We start from the raw sequence: 21,764 nt of genomic DNA, 5'->3' as shown, positions 1-21,764 counted from the left end.
ATAGAGCCTGCACTTTGTGCCACTGTTAATATATTTGCATAATTATTTTCCTGCAGTGGAATCTATTTTTCCTCACTAATATTCAACAGTATCTATTGAAATATATCTGACTGCAGTCTTCAAACCTATTTTTGGTAACTGTCAGAAAAGCTTATCTTATTTTTCTTTCTCTTTCAAAGTTAACTGTAACACAAAGATAAACAAAATTTGCTTTACATATCTGAAACTTATCAAAGATAGTAATCAAAAAAAGAGATAGGTAACAGAGGCAGAAACAGTTATGAAATAGGCTTGACTTGCAAAAGAATGAATTTTTTTCCCTAAACACTGAGATGGAAACAAAACAATGAATATTTTTAAACATTTGTTGGCAGTTTGTGTTCCACATGTGGTTGGGAAAATGTGTGATTTTTACTTCTTCCTTGTTTAAAAGATATTTTATTTATTTATTTATTGGAATGGTTTAAAGAAGGCATCTCTGAGAAATGGAATCAACTGCTTTTAGAATTAATCATTTCTGCCAGCATTCCTGCTTGTAACAGAATATTATTCTAAAACTAAGTTATTTTAATGGAGCGTCATTAATTAAACTTGAATAAATATAGTTGTTTTCCCTTAAACTTTTTTCTAGTACAATCTTTAAGCTGATACAAGTAAAACACACACTAAAATAAAATAGCACTAAGCTCATCACATAATATGATTGGCCCATGAATAATAAATAGATTATCTGTTACACAAATAACAAGGTTACTCTTGTGTCCTCATATCCAGTTCCATAAAATCCCTTTGGGCACAAAAGATCTGTGCTAACAATTTAATCATGAAAAAGAAATTAACTTTAATTGATTCCTTTTAGTTTAGAAATATAATGTATCTCTATAATGCATCTCTATCTGTATCATGTATAAGGATACATTAAAGAAATATATTCTTAATATGACTATATTCAAAGTTATCATAGAGATATACTTACATGAATAGTATTTATCTGGGACATCAGAGGGTCTCAATCGAGCTGCCGGTCCAGAAACAACTTTAATATTTTTAACATCCCCCAAATATTTATTCAGATATATATATTTCTTACAACTGCCTTGTTCCATGCCTAAGAGAAAAAAAATCCGAAAACATGTTAGAACTTTAATGAAAAATTTAATATGTAAAAGTAGAATTTCTTTCACTTCCAGAATTTATTAAACACAGGCTTAGCGTTCATATTAGTTAAACACCTGGTAGGTAAGACACAGAATTTCAGCTATATGCACCATTTCACTTGTTTCAAAATCTTTTCCCTTTCCTTCACCCAAAATTAGTTTGATATTTTTCCTTATTTATGTGTTAAAATATCATTATGTGAGTGAAGGGGAATGTCTTTTCACAGTTTTAGACTGAATATAAAAAGCGCAGTTACTTGCCCCAAATCATTGAGGATATTAACTGGGAATACATGACTGACTTAGTCTCATTCTGAGACTGGAACTTTAGCATGTAACTTCTTAGACTATTTCTAAAAACAGCTTTCTGTAATTATTTCTGAGTCAAACAACAAGAACAAAAACAAACAAGAAGAACCTACTTTCTACTTCTTTGTATGCATACTGCTGCTATAGTACCCAAACTGTACACAAATGTGTTACAAAGATCATAGTGAAAATCAAATTAAAATATTATCAAAATTAATATATACTGCCTCTAAAGTCAGATTTGTCATGCTAAAGAACGTTGAAGAGGTAAAAATCTGTTCCAATTAAATCTAAAACTGTAAAGTTAATGTTGAAAAAAAATTTTTTAACTATTCAAATTCCTGGTGTAGGCTTTTCCCAAATCAGATGATAGATGCATTGTAGTTGGTGGACTCTTAGGTTTCTGTGAATTCTGTGTTTCACTAATATTTTATATTTAATATAATGTTTCCCTAAAGACTTTTTTCCACAAGAAACTACATTTTAAAGAAAGAATTAACTATAACATTCAGAGGAAATCAGGAAACAAAAATCAATCAAGTAAGCTTCTTTTGGCACCATTTAACCTGGAGAGTAAATGATACAAATTCAGAGTACCATGATCTGAAATGAGGATGAGGTTCAGGCATTTATGTAAGTTCAGCTCTTTCAGACCATCCATCAGCATGCCAACCATGTTGTCAACCCTCTGCAAGGCTTTGATGACCTGTGAAAGGGAAGCAATCTTATGTGATACATTCCATACTAATGGCTATCTCTACACAAAGGTAGCTCTGTTAAAAAAAAAAAAAAAAAAAGGATGCAACTATGATGAGCTGACTCAGGTTAGATTAGGACAGGCCAAGGTCAAATACATAAAAAGCAGTAAATAATTGCAGATCATTAACAATGGAAGGGCCCAAACTTTAAACATGCTTAATCTTAAATTTTGGGAATGACATTAGCTGATCTGATTAGCTCTTCCTTCCTGAGGTTAGAATGCTGCTATTTAAACTAGACTCAATTTATATGAAAATATTATAATATTAGCTCAACTCTTGTGTTTGGCCAGAAACCAATGTATTCTTAATTACCACTTCACTTTCTACAATCAATTTCTTCTTGTACTTTCTGATTATTTAAATGGTCACTTGTGTAAACACACTGTTTCCTAATTTTCAAAAATGTTAAAATTACTTACAAAATGCTTCTTATAATTCTATGTACTTAATTTTTAAATTAGAACTCACAGAAATACAACCTATTATTTCCTTATAAACTGCATGCATTTTGCATATGAATATCATAAGAATAAAGAATGACAAGTGGTTCTGGCAAATTGCTTTCTGGCATTTATCTTTTCCTCTCTCCTTGCAAAACCACATGAGGAAAATTCTTGTGCCATTTTCTGTGTATTTTCTTTAATGTATCTAATCAGTTTAATCCTCATTCTTGGTTAGTATATTTCACTGTAATATGAGACAAACTCTTTCACTGTAATGTGAGAGAAAGTCTTCCATTCACTCAAAGATATCTAAGCAACATACATTGGAATTTTTAAGTATTAAAAGTGGGTTTGATATGCCAGCAAATGCTAGGGTTTAACAAAATTTTGAAAATCAATGAATATGATTTGAAAAGTAATGGTCTCAACCTTAAATGAAGATAAGTCAGAAAAGCAGGCAAATTGTTAGTGAATTAGAAAAGGCAGTACCAATTTTAAAATGTATATAACCTGATAATCAGTTACAAAATGATCTTTAGGTTTATCTATAGCCAAACTGACCTAGACACAGGTCTTAGGTGTCAGTGACTTTAGTGAAAGAGTAAAAATCACACTAGCATCTGGCCAATTGTTCAAACCAAGACAATAGCTATTGACCAATTATGACACGGCCACTTTGTTGGCCACACACCTTCCTTACCCCATGTCTAAGAGGGAGCATTTCTGCTTAGTGGAAGGACAGAATGAAAGCAAGGACTGATGGGTTACTAACTACAGTGGGGCTGGTGGAGATGGATTTTGATGGAAAGAATACAAAGGCTATAACAACGGACCTAAGGGAGGGTCAATTTCCTTCTCTCTTCATTCTCTTTTATGCGAGGTGACTGCAATCCAGGCGGTACCTACTCTGTAAGACGGGCAAATCTAAGGCAGACCCAGGGTAAGGAAAACCAAGGGAAGATGGCTTAGGCAGCTGTTTCAAATTCAAGTGAGAAAAACGAGTCTGCTTTTTTTCTCTCTTCTTTCCTCTGATAGTACTGAAGTAAGCATTTAGACCAAGTAGCACCCCCAAAACAGGGCTCACAATAGACATGTCAGGCCAGGCATTGGTCTGAAGAGTCCTTGAGGCTCATAAACTATCCAGTCTGGGATACCTGGGTATGAGAAATTTGGGGGTAAAGCCCTTGCCATTAAGAAAGAGTGTATGTTTGTAGTCTATTACCACTTGGAATCACATGGGGCTAAAGATAACCAGGCAAGGATTCTGACACGAGGGATCCTGGCAATACCTCTTCTCCCTTTTATCATGACCAACAATAGTCACAGATCCTTACTTATTGTTCCTTTTCACATCTTAGGTCACAGACAAAATATATATCAGAAGCAAAGTCAACTTAGAGGCACAAGAAAAGATGCTCAAATCATTTTCTGTCCTAAGGCTTCGTGCACTCCAAGATGTAAAAATAATATGGCCACATGAAAAGTGAAAACAATATTTGTTGTTTTAAAGCACTACACAGATCACCAACATAGCCGGGGATTGGCTAAGTTCCTGAAAGGGTGTCAGGTCAAACAAGATGTTGCATTGAGAGCATCAGTCCATGAGCTTATTTTCCTATTGCTAGGAAACTACTCGATAAAGAATAATTATTTGAATACCTCTATGCTTTTGATAAAAATCTCTCATCCTTCGATGCCCAAGCTCTGTTGTAAGCATGATATCATGAACAAAGACATTCTCCTAAGGACAGTTCATATGAGGTTTCTTCTGCTATTTGACTTACTATCCTATATTTGCATAGAAATTTGGAGTCCTACCTGTTTATGAAATTCTCAAAAAGCAGTTAGTTTTTAGGCCACTGGAGAGGGCTATGGAGTGGATAAAGGCTTTGGAATTAAAAATACAGAATTTAACTCATCATTAGTTCAAATTTAGCACTGTGGGAAATATAAGGAAAACAATTCTCCCAACTCTTATTTTGTTTAAAGTACATCCTTTGGTTTAGTAATATTGCACACAAAACTCACTCTTTGTAGAAATCACAGAATTTTACAGAATGGCCTAGAAACCTGCTTCAAAGCAAGGTTCAGTTAGCTGACTAGGTTTAACGAAATAATCAATGGTAAAAATGTACTTACTTCACTGCTGACTGGTCCATATGAATGACCTGAAGAATCTGGTTCTTCTAAATACAGAGTGTAAAAGTGTGGTCTAAATCAAACAGTATCAAAATGTAATATTTTACGAACACATTGAAAAACACAATGGAAAATATAATTCAGCAATTGACAGTGATTAAAAATTCTGTAACACTGGGGTAACAAATAATTTACAGGTTTCAAATTCTTCAAAATGTGGCTGTAGTAGTTCACCAAAGAGTTTATTTGGATAAAAAATATCATAGTCAATAGCAAAGTTTTATTGTAGTCTATTTTTAAATAATATGTCATCTCTACTAGACAAAGGCATATTTACAATAGCAATTAATTGTGTACATACCTTTCATCTTTAGGAAGCTGTAGCCACTGAAGAAAAGCTAAAATTCTTTCTTCAAATGGTATTGAACTAAAATTAAAGATAAACAAAATGAAACAAATCTGTGACACCTGAATGGATTTAAAATATAAATTTATTTTATTGAAAATAGCATTAAGAGATACTAAAGCAATCCAATGCATCTACTGTGTTTGAATTCATAGAAGAGTTTTATTTAAAACCTTAAATTTGTTTTCCCAATGGAGGAACAAAAGTTCAGTTTTACACAAACAAAAGTTGTAATTGGGCTTAAAACTTTGCTGCCTATCCTCTACCTGAGGGTATTATGCATGTACCTGAGAACAGTCATTGCACACCACATGGATAACCATGTGTTAATACATTCTACAAAGGGTACCTCATGAAGAACTCACTCACTGAGAACTGTTACTACACTTGGGAAGGAGGCACTTGAGCAGCAAGTAACAGTTCTCCAGGCAACATTTCCTCAGCAAAATTAATTCTGCCGTCCTCTGGACACAAGGCTTTGTTTATACACCTCCATCAGAGTGCTTGCCCAACCCCAAGTACAGTTAGTTGTGTTCTCCACTAGACCTTGAAAAGCCAGACACCATATACTACTAATTTTTGAATCTCCCATGGAACATAAAAATCTCAATTACTATCCATGGAGTAAAAATAATTACAAATAATAAGGTGGAGAACAGTCACTGCACTGTGCTCATGTGGACCATGAAGAACACAAACCAGCATCATATTACCAAGGAAAATTGTTATGCATTTCTTGCCTGAGATTTATGATCTTTTCTGTTTGCCCTTCCAAATATACTGTTGTATTGCTTTTGTGATAAAAACTTCATAATTATAAAATAAATAAAATTTATTTTGGTAGTCTTGCTAAAATCAGCCAAAGAGATTCTTTCCCAAAAAAAAGGTTTTTTTTTCCTCAATACATCACGGATTTTGAATATCACTGGCAGGTTATTCTAATTAGATTCTTACCTTAGAAAGCTGATTTATTAAAGTAATTTGGAAGTATAAATCCAGAAGTGCCATTAATATTTCATTTTAAATAATATTTCCAGATACCAGAGGGTAATTCTTACCTGTGTCCTCATTTTTTTCCCCTTTAATTCATTCATCTTTTCCTTCTCCTAGTTCTTTTTCTTCCTATGGTTATTAATAAAATATGCAGTACCTCCCACTCTCAGATCTCTGCTTTCACCATGACTTCATTTTTTTATTTCTACCCAAAGGTCTGAACTCAACATGTTATCAGTGTTTCTAGAAAAGCTCTAAAAAACACTTGTCTAGTTTTACTGTCTATGTATCATCCATCTAAAACTTACTGAGATAGAGTTCTTATTCGGCCAGTTCTCATTTTTTAGCCAACATATCACTCAAATATTAAAGCTTAGGACTCGGTAGGAAGGAAAGGATGACATAAAAATAAGCAGTTCCACATTACAGATCCTAGAAAAAGTTCATCTATACATACCCATTATAGACTTGATAGATGTCTGGGAAAATTCCATTAATTTGCACATCTGATCCTGGCCAAAAATATGTGCCAGACTTGAGGCCTTGATGCTTAGCTGTGAGCCAAATCTGGAGGAGATAATGAAGGAAAATTAGGAAATCATGCAAACATTCACCTCTTAGGAAAATACATGTTCATGCAACACCAATGCATTCTTCTCTAGTGCTAGAATGTTTCTAAGGTCAACAAGCTCCAGCAATTAGACTATAATAATCACATAATATGACTCTCAAGCAGCAACAAAAATATATTAAATAATCAGAGATTAACTCCTGCAACTTTTAGAGCTATATCCCTAATTAATATAATAGGTTTCTCTTGGAAGAAGAAAAATCACAAATATATATGTCTTTAATTTGATGACATCTTTGCTTTTGTAACTAACATTTACTAAGCACTTATTACTGCCAATCATGGTTCTAAATAGTATTCTTATAAGCATCCTGCATTATTAACTTACATAATCTTCACAATAACCCTACAAGGTAGTAAACAATATTATCTACAGTACAGATATGAAAAAACTGAGTCACAGAAAGAATGATTTACCCTAAGTCACATAGTTTTAAATGTCAGAACTAAAATATGAATTCATAACCTGCAAATTAAACATGATCTTTTTCCACCTAAGAGGAATATCAAAATTATTCAAGTGGACCCTATGTAATTATTGTAGCAATTAAAAAAAATAAAATGAAAAGGAGAACACATGTAAATCACAGTTAGAAAGAACCTCCTAAATGAGCACATGCAAATGAAACCAAGGCTTCCCTCTTTCAAAAACAAAATAGCTTTGTGTAGATCAAAACTATCACCCCCAGACTACTGCTATATGCTACTATTATAAGAAGGAAGAATTAATCAGAAAAGAAAACTGGCCCAACACAACCCAAACCCATCTCTGAGATAAACTACTCTCATTTTATGCAATCATATAAATTGTGTTTCGGATTATCAGTATTCATCTCTATTTATGAAAGGTTAGCCACAGACACAGTAAATTGAGTAAGTTATCAAAAGCTCCAGGGAATCTGCTTATTTTACTCTGATTGATGAACACAGCAAACTATTTTAGTAGCTAAAATAAACAAAGAACTCACTGGTTCTCCTCTGTACCACTCAGGATTAAATTTTTCTTTACTCTTAAGTGAAAAGGAAGCATTCATTTGAGGATCGTACATTTTATTATCAATTATGCCATGGGATTCCGGATAAAGTCCCTAAAAAAGATAAAATACAGATTTTATGCAAGTTATGAGTTTACTTAATGCTAAATAAAGTCACAGAGTAATAAAACTATCAAAGAGAAACTGATAACTAAAGCTACAAAGAATTATAATAAAGTTTAAGGAAGAAAGAACAAAAAATTGAGTAATGGCAAAACACAATCAACCATTTAAGATTTTATGTAGTATTTGTGTTTTAAATCATGTAACAGGAGAAAATAAGTCAGTAATGCCATAGATGATAATCTATATAAATAAGCAACCTCCCAAATTTTGAAAAAAAAAAAAAAACACTCTGTTGTCCTTTTGTATTCCTGAGTAAATCATTTCTACAGAACAATCTCCTTTTTGGCTAGGTACCAGAGTAGCTGGTATCAATACAAGCTATCATACCCATTTTCTGGCTTCAATTCTAAAGGTTAATGAATTCTACTTCTTTTCCTGATTCAAATTTAATATGGAAACTATGGTAGAAACAAAAACAGGACTATAATTCTATCTGGTGTCAGGCAGAGTGGCTTGCTTAAATTCCTCATCAAGATGATTGGAAAGGCAGGGTGATAACACAGGAGTACGGGCCAGTGTTTTTGGCTCAAATAAAGCAAGCTACAAAACCAATGAGAAAAAACAGGATACAAGAATCAGAGACTTAAAACTGAAAGGAAACCAGGAAATCATTTCTTTGGGTCTTTAGATACCTCTTTTCACAGATGAGAAAATGGAGACCCAGAAGGTAAAGGGACCTTCCCAAGGTCAGAGCTAGTTAGTAGCAAAGCCCAGTACCTAGGTTTCCTTGTTTAACTACCCTTTAGAAAAGAAGTTATTCTTTTTTAATCTGAACCCTAACTAGAAAATATTACAATTCCATCTCACTTCTGTGACATATATATAAAAGTTGAAATGTAGAGCTTACTGTGACAATACTGTAGTGATTGGGGAAAGTTTTTGTTGGATATACTGGTCTCAAGTTTTTAGTATACGTTCCACAGTTTTCTAGAAAGAAAAAAAATAAACATCGTTAGTAAACACATCTGACAATCCATTTACCTGACTTAGCTTTGGTACCACAGCAGTCTAAACCATGTAAAAAAAAAAAAAAAAAAAATGAGCCCAGGAGGGATTTATAACCAGATAAAAATTCAGGATAATTATAAAGCAACACTGTGGATACAAATTCAATGTTAAAGATAAGAATTAATTTTTCTCTTAGAAAATCATTAAACAAAATAATTAAGTCAATTAAATAATTATCTCATACTTATCAATACATTAAGTTCAAGAAGGACAAGTTATAATAATGTGATGTTTGCTAGATCTTTGATACCACGTAGTAGTGGTCAAATACCTAAAATACAAGAGGCAGTAAAAAACAAAAAAAAAACTGCACTAATAGCTAAATGTGCAAATTAAAGTAAGAGTGAAGCAGTGGCAGGGGAGACAGCATCCCAGGCCATGGATCCAGACGCAGCCAACCCTGGACGAACTCAGCTGCATTAAAGACAAAAGGCACCTTTTGGTTCCAGGTCAGAGAAAGTACATAAGTTAGCTTGTTCCTGATGCCCTTCAGATTTAGCCCTGATGTTTCCTTCCCCGTCACCTCCCTCTACTATTAAGGAAGAAACACATAACTAATGATTCCAGCACATCAATACTCAATTGCTTGAAAATGTTCCTTGGATTGGCATGTGTCTATATACCTCACTGCCTTCCTAATGGTTCAAAATTACAGGCTGCATTCCTCAGTTCTCCAGAGCTAGGGCTTGGGTTCATTGTGTATTGATTTCTTTTAAACTTCATATACAGGTAGCTGTAGCTCCTTAATATTGAACTCAGGATGCCATGTTTGGTACCAGGGAGACCAACTCTCTTCCTAATAGTAACAAAAGGCTGGATTCAAACTTCAAAGCCCATGGGCCTGCTGGTAAAAACAGATCTTTGTCCATAAAAAGTTGAAGACTTTTTACGGTGAATGGTGAGTTATTTTAAAAAAACTATTATCTTTTAGGTAAAAATTAAAAACTGAAATTTTAAAAAGCTCTCCAAAAATTATTTTGACACTTCACAAGACAAGCATAATGACATACATGTGCATTTACTGAGAGTGATTTTAATGTTTAAAGCAACCTCATGTACTCAATTCTAGTAAATGATATTTTAGAATTTTAGAAGAACATTAAAAGAGTTGTATTTACTTACTTTCTTTTCAGTCCAATATTTTACTGTATCTACTTAAATATTAAAGACTGCTGACTAGCAATGTTCTATAGTTTTTATATGCATATATGATTTTTTCCTTTTTCAATAACAATGATGAAACAACTGACACATATTTCTGGTTGTTAACGTGATTTAAAACTTGGGCATCAATATTAAGAAAAGACCATTCTACTATTTCATCAATAACATATACAATAATCATTCAATTAAGGCCTTGATTGAGATAAAAAAAAATTGGAAAGATTTAATTCAATCCAAAGGATAACACGGAATAACTAGCAGACAAGTATCTGTAGTCTGTACTACTAATATCACATCAGAAATACCTTTAGTTTCTGAAATTTTATTTTTAAAATGAAATGTTTATAAAATAAATGAAGGATTGTTCCACAAGAGGAATCCAAAATTCTAAGAGAGAATAAATATGTATAAAAGTGGACAAAAGTTAAAATCCTAAGATAACTACATTAACTTAGAAGTATTCAAAGGTCATCTTCAGAGTAATAACAATATTAAAGACTAGTGCCTTGTCACCAGGTTCAACTACTTTGCCAAAGAGAAGTTTTTGATAAAACCGTTAGGTTCTGCCAGTACTTTTCCAAAAAAGACTGCCATCCTCATCTATCTTACTGAAATCACGACACGCCACCAGTAAACTCCGAAGTTACTCACTTAGTTTGCTAATAACAGGAAGAAGTCCACCCCAAGTGTGTAAATATTCTGCCCTGAATCCATCCAAAGAAAATAAGAGGGTAGGAGGCTTTTCAAACCTGGGTAATGAGAAAAAAAAATGTTTAAAAATGCTAAAAAGAAGACACAGTCAATGAAGATGTTCTCCTTGCCTTTTCAACCCTATCTCCTCCTATCTGAGCCTCACACACAAACACACACACACACACACACACACACAGCCCATAAAAAAGAAGAAATTTTAATACAATTTCAACTAATTAGTATCTGTAACATAGCTCCACTGGGAGAGTATAGAATCAGTTGCCCATAGTCTCAATGATCCATATCTGTATAAAACTATTTCTATTTAATCAACAGAAAACATAAAATCAGTTTAGTGGGCCACCAGGTAAATATACTATATTAATTTACAGTATAATAAGAAGAGTCCTAAATTATGATCCTTTGTAAAGAAAGGAGGCGTTACATTTCCCACTAAAAGATTCAACATTGCAATTGAAAAACAATGATCAATGTTTAGAAGGCAAAGAAAGATTCAAAATTCACTAAGTCTCAAATTTCCAGTATACCTTGGCCTTAAAAGACAGTTTAGAGTACATGAGACATTTCCCTTGAAAAAAGGTTCTTCTGTTGAAATTATTTGTTTTAGGTTTAGTTTTCGCTGCTGTTATTACTGCTGTTTTAAACTAAAAAATGTACTCTCCCATCCAAAAGACATAACAAAAATTAAAACATGAACAAAATGAGCTAAAATATAGCTTTAAAATTTTTAATAGTTTGGAAAAAAAAATCATCTTAAAGAGGTAAAAATATATATTTCTGAAGATGAATAATTCAAATTATATGAGATAGTAGACCTCGACAGGAACAAAAATAAATATGTCAACACCTTTATAAAATCTCCACCCCTTAAATTCCACACAAACTCTGTTTGATGGCCTGGTATATGTAAAGTCCTGTACAAAATATCTTAAGTACAAGAAGAATAAATATGAATTATATAAATTATGTAACATCTTCTCACAGACATGTTCCCTATCCCAAAAATTTATAAATGGACCAAAATACTAAAATATTTTAAAAAGCTATAAAGTAATTTGCCACATGTTCACCTCTCAAAACTCCAAATGAAAGTAAAGATCCTTACTTCCTAACAAGATAGAAATATTTCTGTCTAGCACTCATGAATACTAAAGACTAAATATTCATGGCCTTTTTTCCATTAGCTTCCAAAATAGAGGTCACTCTATAATCATCTCTATACCACCAGTGCCAAACACAAGATCTGGCTAAAAATACAGGTTGAGCATCCCAAATCTGAACATATAAAATCTGAAACGTTGCAAAATCTGGAACTTTTGAATGTTGACATGATGCTCAGAGGAAATACTCATTGGAGCATTTCAGATTTGGGATGCTCAACCAGTATAATGCAAATATTACAAAATCCAAAAATAATCTCAAACCTAAAAGACTTCTGGTCCCAATCATTTCAGATAAAGGATATTCAACCTGTTTAGTAAACATTTAGTAAACCAATGATTATTATTTTTATCTTAATTTAGAAAAAGAAAAAAAGTGGTACTACACTCCCAAAAAAGAAAAAAAATGAGTATCTCAGAATATAATCTTACCCTGCTGGGCACTGTGGCATACTAATGTTCTCACATGGTTCTTCTACCCAACTTTTCTCACCTGAAATATTTTCAAGAAATAAAACGAGTTGTTCACACTTAACAGTAACAATAATTGTGATGCTTGTGAGACACATTAAGACAGATTCCAAAAACAAAGCATGTTAAGAGACATCTAGATAACATGGGACATAACACTAGAGAAATACGATAAACGGAGCTATTCTGTTTCAAATAAGATTTAGTTTATATCAGAAAGGAAAAAAATGGATGTATAATTGCAAGACTAAAACATCCTACTGTATTTGTGAGAACTTAAAAGTATCCTTTCCATTTTCAAATTCTTAATATTTTCAGCCAAAATGTACAACTCTCCTTTATCCGCCCCCCCCCAATCAAAATCTTTGGTACTTTGATGTCTCAGTTCTCTCTCATATAGAGCCACGTTCTGTTAAGGGAGTTCAAGGAAACCTGTAATACCTGAACATGACATTATAATACTACCAGTTTATAAAATGCTCTACAATCTTTCGAAGTAATTTCACATCGACTCTCTCAATGCATGGTAGACGCTGTCCTCATTTACTATGAGGAAACTGAGGACAGAACAGTCAGCCAGGACTGAAAGAACGTCTTTCCACAAATCACCATTAAGTATGCAGTTATTATCAAAATAACATGAGGAGCTCGTGAGAGAGTGAGTGGCTAGAGATAAAACAAGATTGGTCATGTGTAGATAATTATTATTAAGCCAGGCGATTACATACACTTTCTTCATGCATATGTTTGAAATTTTCTTTAATAAAAAGTTTTAAAAGTATTTTTTCAGCTAATATATTTGGCCAATATATGACTCCTAGTACTAATATAAAAGATAACAAAGAGCACGAAACCTAGCTAAGACCTGGAAAGATGCCAGGCTGCTGCAGAACCCAGTAAGAGCACGGAAGCCTGACCTCGACACACAAAGCTGTAGTTGACGCAGCAGTCGCCCCGGTCTTTGCAGTCATCTGAACAGGCACAGAGGCTTCTAACCAACCTTTTCTCACCACACCTAAATTTGGTGCAAGTCCATATATGTTCTAGAAACAAATAACAACAAAATGTGTTTTATGGTTCAAATTCAACACATCCAAAGTGAACACAGAATTGTTGTCCTCTGAAGTAGGATCCATGAGAGACCATGAACTACTAGCATTTCATAACTCTTGGTCACTCACAGAATCTGCCTGTACCATGGCCACTCTGAACAGGGATAAAGGCAGGCATCAATTTATATTATTTCACTAAGACTCCAGAATTTTGTCATTTTCAATCTTGGACACACATAGTTATTATTATAGAATTCACACATAGACTTGGTTTCTTCCACCAGCCACTTTCGGGTTCTAAAAATTTAATCTAAATCTGACTCTTTTGCATTTAAATATTATTCCATGTCATATGTAGAGAAGTCTCATTCAAAGAGAAAATCTTCATATTCTGATAATTTTATTTTTAAAAAGTATAGGTGGGCATCTAGGAACTCTTGCTATAAGAGGTTCATAATGAAAATATTTACATATTGCAAGCAGCCTTTTAGAACTTAGTTTAAATGCAAATTAGACTACAAAGGCTTTCAGCATACATTAAAAATAGGCACAATTTTGCTATTCATAAAATGTTTCACAAAGGCACACTATGCAAAATTTTTTCTCTAAGGAATGGTTGAAAGAAAGTAAAAAGTCTAATGTCAAAATGTGTATGCATGCTAAATTAATTAAAAAACTCAAATGAGTTAGGTAAGTCACATACCTAAAAGATGCAGAACTTTCTTTGATCTTTTTCTAATGCCCATAAACTCCATTAACTCCATTTTTCCCCTGCATGTCTTTACCTGGCTCTATACATGTCTCCTGGTAATCTAGACAGCAGTTTCCAAGCTCAACACAGGCAGCATCACAGCGACAGTTCCCAAATGTTCTCTCAAAACAGCGACCTTTGCAACTCCTAACTGAAAATATGAACAATGAGTTAGATGTTTCTAATCCATTACATAATTACAAAGCAAACATCAACTAATACAGCTAAGTTAGTTAGGTACAGAATAGGTTCAAATACTCCTTTGAAAATACAGGTGGGATAATAAAATGACCCAAGAATCTTTTCATAAATACACACAAAAAGTGATACAACCAAAGATAACTCTATGTACAGAGTTTGTGATTTTATCTCTTGCCATAGAAAAAAGAACTTTTGCCTTCTATTTATTACAAGCCTTACTGATAAAACTTAAATACCTATAATACAATAAAGAAAAGTCAGAATAATGACTTTTTCTGAATATTTTATGCTATGAAAAAGTTGGCTTAAGCAGCCATAGGGTTCCCCAAAATTTTTAAATGTGGGGAAAGATTTTTTTAAGTGATTAAGAATATTGTAGAAAGGGAAAGAATACCTAACTTACGTCACCCTCACGCTTGGTGAAAAGAAGTAGTGTGTGCAGAACATGTTCCTCAGCACTGCCTGTCCCGCCACAACCTAAAACACCAATTTCACCTGCAGACCCAGCCTAGCTCTCTCTAAAAGGCTTCCCCCAGGCTAGACCCAATTTCCATGTTTTAATCTCTTATAAAACCTCATCCTTTCCCTCAGTCACTTAATTCCACTTGTAACCAAGTTGTTTGATTAATATGCAGGTATCACACTGGACAACAAACTTCTCAAGAACACAGATCACATCTGGATTTTGTCCAGCAAACTGTACCCCTAGTACCCAGCAAGGTGCTTGATATATAGTTGGTACTAACAACTTTTTGCTAAAAGGATAAATGGTGAATATGGAAGGCAAATACTTTTCATGAAAAACAATTTTATTGTTTTAACTCTTTACTAGATACCTTGACTAAGTTAGGTTTTTATTGGATTATAAGAAAATTAAGATGGTGAGAAAAAGAAACAAAACACATGTAAAATAATGGACATCCAATAACAACAACAACAAAATCTTAGTTGGTGACTATGTGACTTCCCAATAAGACACTGCCATGGAATTTAACTCTCATTTGACACTGGGAAATTAGGCAATTTTAAGAACATGAAGTAACAATAATAATTTCTAGGGTCAGAAATACTAACTTTCCTGGCCCAAGCAATGGGAGAGGAAGCTATTAAAGTAATACATTCTTATTAATTTTTTAAAATATGATGCGTACTATAATGGGCTTGGATTAAAATTGCTATTTTCAATCCTTCATTTTTATGTGTCAAACTGAAGTCAGGATAAATTACTTCATGTCAAAAGACCACGAGTGAACACTAAAGTTTGTAACTTTTTACTGTTTTTTAAACTTAGATACATTTGTTCTGAACAGTTTACAGACTAAATACATCAAATCACTACATTTCATTCATTTCAAAAATATATGACAGCTTAACAATCACTAAAAGTTTTTAAGTGACTAAAATTACAATTACATAATGGTTGAACAGGAGATTTTGTTCAATTTTCAAAACTGAATTCTCTAGGATGACTATCAATAATTCAATTTTCTGGGAGAAAAAGCTACCTCAGAGCCAAGATAATAACCACTATAATTTACTGTGATTCAGTTTGATTATTCTTGTCAATGTTACAGAGATTTCTGCAATTAATATAAAGAAAAAAAGTATCCAAAAGCTTAAAAATATCACCATTGTTTTGAAACCACCAAGGTCTATAATTTTAAAAACCTTGAGAGCATGTATTGATAAGTTTCTGGTTGCCCGGGGATGCTAACCGGTAACCTAGTAACCTCCAGGGCGCTTCAGCAACCAACTCCTTAGGGGAAGAAAGTGTCCTAGGAGTCCCTGGGGGGGAGAGGACTCCAGGGGCACAGCACTAGAACCTGCCGCCCGTGTCTGTTTGTACCTTTGTTCTTAGTTGATTTTTTATTATTTGGGGTTTTTTTGTTTGTGTTTCAGTCATAGGTCCTCTTTCTTGTTTTGTGATAAGTTTTGTAAGTAAGCAAAATTTTATATGGCTAAAATAATAAAAGAGCTTCAAGAAGGAGGCTCAAATCAGCATTAAATTTGTAGTATGTGTGGAGTACTCCTTGGATTAGGAGATAACACTTAACCTCAGTCACATCCTGAATAAGGGCGCACGCGCTCACACACACACACACACACACACACAGCACTAATTACCTTCTTTGGCACAGCTTGGTTTCAACCCAAATATACAACCAAGGATTGTTGTTAACACACACACTGACAATACCTGTGGGGGGAAAAGAGAAAATTATATAGTTTCAAAATCCTTTCATTCCTCTAAATGTTTTATTTCTTCAAATGTTCCTAAACTTGCTGGTGCTACCCTTTTTCCTGATCTGGATATGTTCACTTTTTGAAAATTCAAACTGTACACATGACTTATATATATTTTTATAGATACATTATACTTCAATAAAAAGTTTACTTAAATGTCAGCAAATGATCCTATGCCAGCCAAAGTTAATATAATCAGAAACTCTCCAGTTAGTAGAAATGAGTTAGTCAGAAAAATTATAATTATGGGAAAAAGAGAGAGAAATCTACTTAGAGACTCAATTTCCTATCGTTAATCCATTAAAGGCAATGAGAATATTGTAAGCCTCTTCTAACAGTTTAACTACACAAAGCTAAACATACTATAACATCCTCGTATGCACGATGGCAGCTTGCGGAAACAAGCACGGAAGAGGGTTAGTTCACTACATCCCAGGCCCAAATGTTACCCCAAACTGGTTGTGTGATTTGCAGCAGATCAGTTAGGCTTTCTAGACAGCAGTTTATTCATCTATAAATTTTAACAGTTGGACTACGTGGATCTCTAAAAATCTTTCCAGCGCTGCGCCACTTCCATTCTCCACTTTTCTGGCCTTTGGTGTTTTAAAATAACTGGATACAGCATGGTTTAAACCACACACAGTTTATGCAGTTCTTCATCCTCTCGTTAAGTAGCAGAAGACACATGCTGGTTTTTAAAAATCACCTCTTCATTGTTAAAAAGAAGTCACTTAGATTTACTTTTAATAAGACAGCATAGCATGGGACTGAAACAAAAGTATGACAATAGAATCATTTCTTATTTAAAGTTGCATCCGTAAAAAATGAAATTTAGAATATCTACTACTCCTACAAAACACCCAATCAGAATAGTTTTCAGTAAGAAATTTCTCTTCAACAATTTTCAGAGCTGTGAACTCTAATTGAGTTTGAATTTTCTTCTCAAAGTAATTTAATTCAGAAATGTCAAAATCTATCATCTGCTTTTATCTCCATAACAGTGTAGATTTTTTTTATATTTTCTTAGAAACTATAGAAAAAACATCTTACCTTAGAAAACATGAAACTGGGAGACATAAAGTCAAAGCAAAGTTTTAGGAATGTTTTGTCTCTATGTTAAAAGAATATTTGTTTGGAGTTTTCTGCTTGTTTAGTTTGAGTCCCTGAATCTTTAGGTCTTTCTTAGACATTTAGTGAGCCAAAAGACATACATACTTAAAAAAAAATTTATTTTCTGACTGATTCCCTCAAATACAATGGCGTTAATATAATGTGTACTATACTTTCTTTTTAATCAAGCATTCATTCAAATAGGAGTGTCTACCATGCACAGTTCCTGTGCTAAAAAGGTGCTAAACGCCAGAGATACAATGAAAGCAACTCCAACCCTTATAGAGAAACAAAGGGTGGGGAAGTGGAAATTAAAATGAATGATTGCAATGGAACTAGACAAGAACTACAATAGAAATATGCAAAAAAAAATGTTAACATGTTAAATGAGAAAAGAAAAGGAGAGAAGGTTTTACAAAGAGAGATATGGAAAAAAAAGGGATTTTCCCCTCTATCAATAAATAAATGTTTGAGTATCTGCAATATGCACTGTATTTAGATTCTGTGGGGAAGTATAAAATCAAAACAAAAAAAGAATTTGTGGTGAAACCTTAATGTCAGAGTTTATAACCTAATAAAGGCAACAACAACTCTGGAATGATGCCATATGTTTATGATAAAGATATGAATTAAACTAATAAATAGTTTAATTCTTAGGGAAGCAACCTAAGAATTAAACCACCCAGGAGTGACCATATATGCAATGGTGCTTCATGCAAAGCATGGAAGTATGGAAGACAACAGCAGATTGAGGAAGAGAAAACAATAACACCAACAATGGCTGTCACTTCCATAGCACTTCCTACGGCCAGGCACTTTTGCAGGATCATTTAATCCTTACAATAATATTATGAGATAGATTAGGATTAACCCAGTTTAAGGAAGCTGAACTGCAGAGAGGTTAGAAACTTGCCAAGGACCGTGGAGTTGACAAGCATCAGTGACAAGATTTGAACTTGGACAGGCAGGGTGTAAAGGGAGTGGGGCAGGAGGGGGAACGGGAGGGGATGAAAGGCAACTGATTCCTGGAAGCAGTCAGTGGGGAGCTGCTGAGGCACTTAAATATGGAAGTGACATGCTGGATTTACAAATTCTAGATTTGGGGAAATGAAGGCTTGGACCCGCCTGCCTCTCTCCTCACAGGAGAGGCCAGGTGTGCTCCTCTAGGTCTTTCCTCATCACTAGTTACTGCAGCCCTGGCCACATGCCATGACATTTGTTTATTTGCCTGTCTCTCACTGGACTGTGAGTTCCAAGGAGGCACGAATTTACTTATTCATTTCTGTATTTTCAACATCTGCATAGCAGACACAGTGGACATTCAACAAATAATCATTAAGCTGAAAATCAGGAAGATGCGATTTAATTAAATATAATTTTGGGGAAACCATAAATCCCCCAATTTTTCCCATCGGGTTGACAAAGTCAATCAGTTTGTTAATAAGTGACTTTGTGTCTGCTCTATATAAAGGATACCTATAATGAAATTTTTTTTTTTTTTTTTTTAGGAAATGGTAGATTGCTGGATTTGGTATTCAAAGGTCACAGATGGAACAAAAACGCCATCTGAAATGAATTAGCTGACCACATTGCCTATCAGTTCTGACCTTTGACCAAAGCTGCATGCTTTCTGAAAAAGAACTGAGAACTCGGGCCAGCACAGTGCTGTGAGTCTTTACGGGATTTTGTTTCTTGGAAGATGGGGATTAGATCCCTAATGAGTACATCCAGTACCAAGAAACTTCCACAGGAGATTCAAAGGGAGATGCAAAGATAACAAGTTCTTGAACAACTTGTAAGCATTACAAAGGTCAAAGCAAAGGTCAGAATCTTTTCCTAAAGAAGTTTTTAAGTCCACTCAAGCAGTTTTTCATGCACACTTGGCTTCCTATGCATTCAGCATCATTTTAGTTACATTCAACTTAATCTGAAGATGATCCTCCCAAACTGAAGTGAAATTTGATGTGAAGCCATTTATATAACTGGTCACATGAAAATGGAGAAAAGAGACTTCAAGCACTGACAAGCACATCACTAGGGAGCAAACTTCACACTCCATCTCTCAGTATAACACTTCTGAAGAAGTTCACATCTGCCTGGTAGAATGAGCTTCAGGTTCAAAATGACTTGGGTTCAAATCCCACCTCTGTCAATTCATCTATTCAGCATTTAACAAATGTTTCTTGAGACCCTACTACACCTCAAGCACTGACTGAGGTGTATATACCCAAGAACAAAACAAGTGCAGAGCTCTCAGGAGCTTACACTGTGGTGACTTCTAGACAACCACCAACTGCGAGACCTAAGAATGTCTCATATCCTCTCTAAGCCTCATTTTTAATCTACAAAGTGGTGATAATACCCACCTCACAAAGTTGCCAGGATCCTTGGGCTGAATGTACAGAAAACACCTAGGTAGGTGATGAGGGCACAGAATTGCTAGGAAAATGACAGTTCCTACTAAAAATATTCAGCTAAGAGGACCAGGTCCACTATAGATTCTTCCAAATGAGCAATACAACTTTACCAGTGTTATTCAAACTACAGGACACCCTATTTGCTATTAAAAGAAATGCCATAAACCAGTGCATTAACATTTCTCTCTCTCTTTTTTTAATTCTACAGTAATCTGTATTCAAAAGTAGTTGAAGACTATGCAGTGGTAAAGAAATTGGTCTAAAAGATATAATAGAGATGGGAAGAAATGTAACAACTATTTTGCAGGAAATGATGGTACTGGACATTTTAGTTATATCTATACAGCAGCTCTCCAACCCATGCTAGTGAAAAGGGCAACCATGTAAACACCAATTTGTATATTAGAGATTTCCACAGATTCATGTCCTCACGTTTCATAAAGTGTAGCCTTACACTGATCCAAGCACTTTGGGTACAAGAAGATATAGAAAAACCCTAAAACAAATGCCTTAAAATATCCATAGCTTTGGCTCAAAAATGTTACTTCCTGGAGTTTATCCTAAGGTTAAAAAATTATGTACAAATATTTAGATGCAACTATATAAGTTGCAGTACTATTTATAATAAGAAAAAAAAGACATACAATGTCCAACAATAGGAAAATGATTAAAGAAAATTTGGACTAGTTATATACCTATTATACAGCCATTAACAGGGACAACTTAGAAGAATATTTAATGACATGGGAAAATGACACATTACTGAGTACAAATAGCAAATTATAAAACAGAATAGACAATATCATTATATTAATACATAAATCCAGGGTTGATGAATGCATTTACAAGTGATTTTTGTTATCTTCCCAGTGCTTACCTTATTTTCCAAAGTTTGCACAAGGGACCCATATACTTTTAGAATCAGTAAACATGACAACTACAGGGGCTAGAATAGGTATTAGTGACCCAGAGTGAAGTCCTTCCCACTCTAACATTTTAGGGGCCTAACAGTAAACTCCCTCCCTGCCTATTTACCTTAAGCAAACTCCAATCAACAAACTTTGTCTGAATACCCAAAGCTCCTAATCTACCTAATCCACCATCATTTTTAAATATAAATGAACAACCGTGATTCACCAGTCATTTGAGTTAAGCCCATAACAGAGCTCAACAAACAAAAAAGGTCTAAATAAACACAGAAGGAAAAAAGGGGGAGAGGAAAAGAAAAAAATATATCAGAAATAATCATCTAATTAAGTATACTCAATGGGATTCAAGAAGATATATACAAGCCTTCAAATCAAAAGGTCCTAATATCAAGTATCCAGAATAATAAATCAAAGAAGGCTTATACTTATGTATGTCATTATGAAATTCTAAGACACCAACATTAAAAAGATCATCAAATGAAAGGCTATGCTGACTTCTTAAAATAAGCTGTTAGAATGGATAGAGAATTAGTCTTTCCTTGGA

The 21,764-nt window shown here is 34.0% G+C and overlaps 1 protein-coding gene across 1 annotated transcript in view; it reads right to left on the bottom strand.

Moving 5' to 3' along the window:
- ENPP1 (ectonucleotide pyrophosphatase/phosphodiesterase 1) overlaps window positions 1-21,764 on the bottom strand; it is a 58,518-nt gene that overhangs the window by 17,456 nt on the left and 19,298 nt on the right. The window contains exons 2-13 of the mRNA XM_069489166.1: window positions 16,645-16,717; window positions 14,354-14,470; window positions 13,434-13,559; window positions 12,478-12,538; window positions 10,823-10,920; window positions 8,847-8,926; window positions 7,808-7,927; window positions 6,666-6,775; window positions 5,171-5,236; window positions 4,810-4,882; window positions 2,064-2,172; window positions 977-1,108 (exon numbers count right to left, since the gene is read on the bottom strand). Coding sequence (XP_069345267.1) covers window positions 977-1,108; window positions 2,064-2,172; window positions 4,810-4,882; window positions 5,171-5,236; window positions 6,666-6,775; window positions 7,808-7,927; window positions 8,847-8,926; window positions 10,823-10,920; window positions 12,478-12,538; window positions 13,434-13,559; window positions 14,354-14,470; window positions 16,645-16,717 — 1,165 coding nt within the window. The remainder of the gene's footprint in view (window positions 1-976; window positions 1,109-2,063; window positions 2,173-4,809; window positions 4,883-5,170; window positions 5,237-6,665; window positions 6,776-7,807; window positions 7,928-8,846; window positions 8,927-10,822; window positions 10,921-12,477; window positions 12,539-13,433; window positions 13,560-14,353; window positions 14,471-16,644; window positions 16,718-21,764) is intronic.

This window comes from Eulemur rufifrons, chromosome 15, assembly GCF_041146395.1.
Source record: "Eulemur rufifrons isolate Redbay chromosome 15, OSU_ERuf_1, whole genome shotgun sequence".
Lineage (NCBI taxonomy): Eukaryota > Metazoa > Chordata > Mammalia > Primates > Lemuridae > Eulemur > Eulemur rufifrons.
Note: the sequence above shows the minus strand (reverse complement) of the source record. Positions and strands in the feature narration are given on the sequence as shown.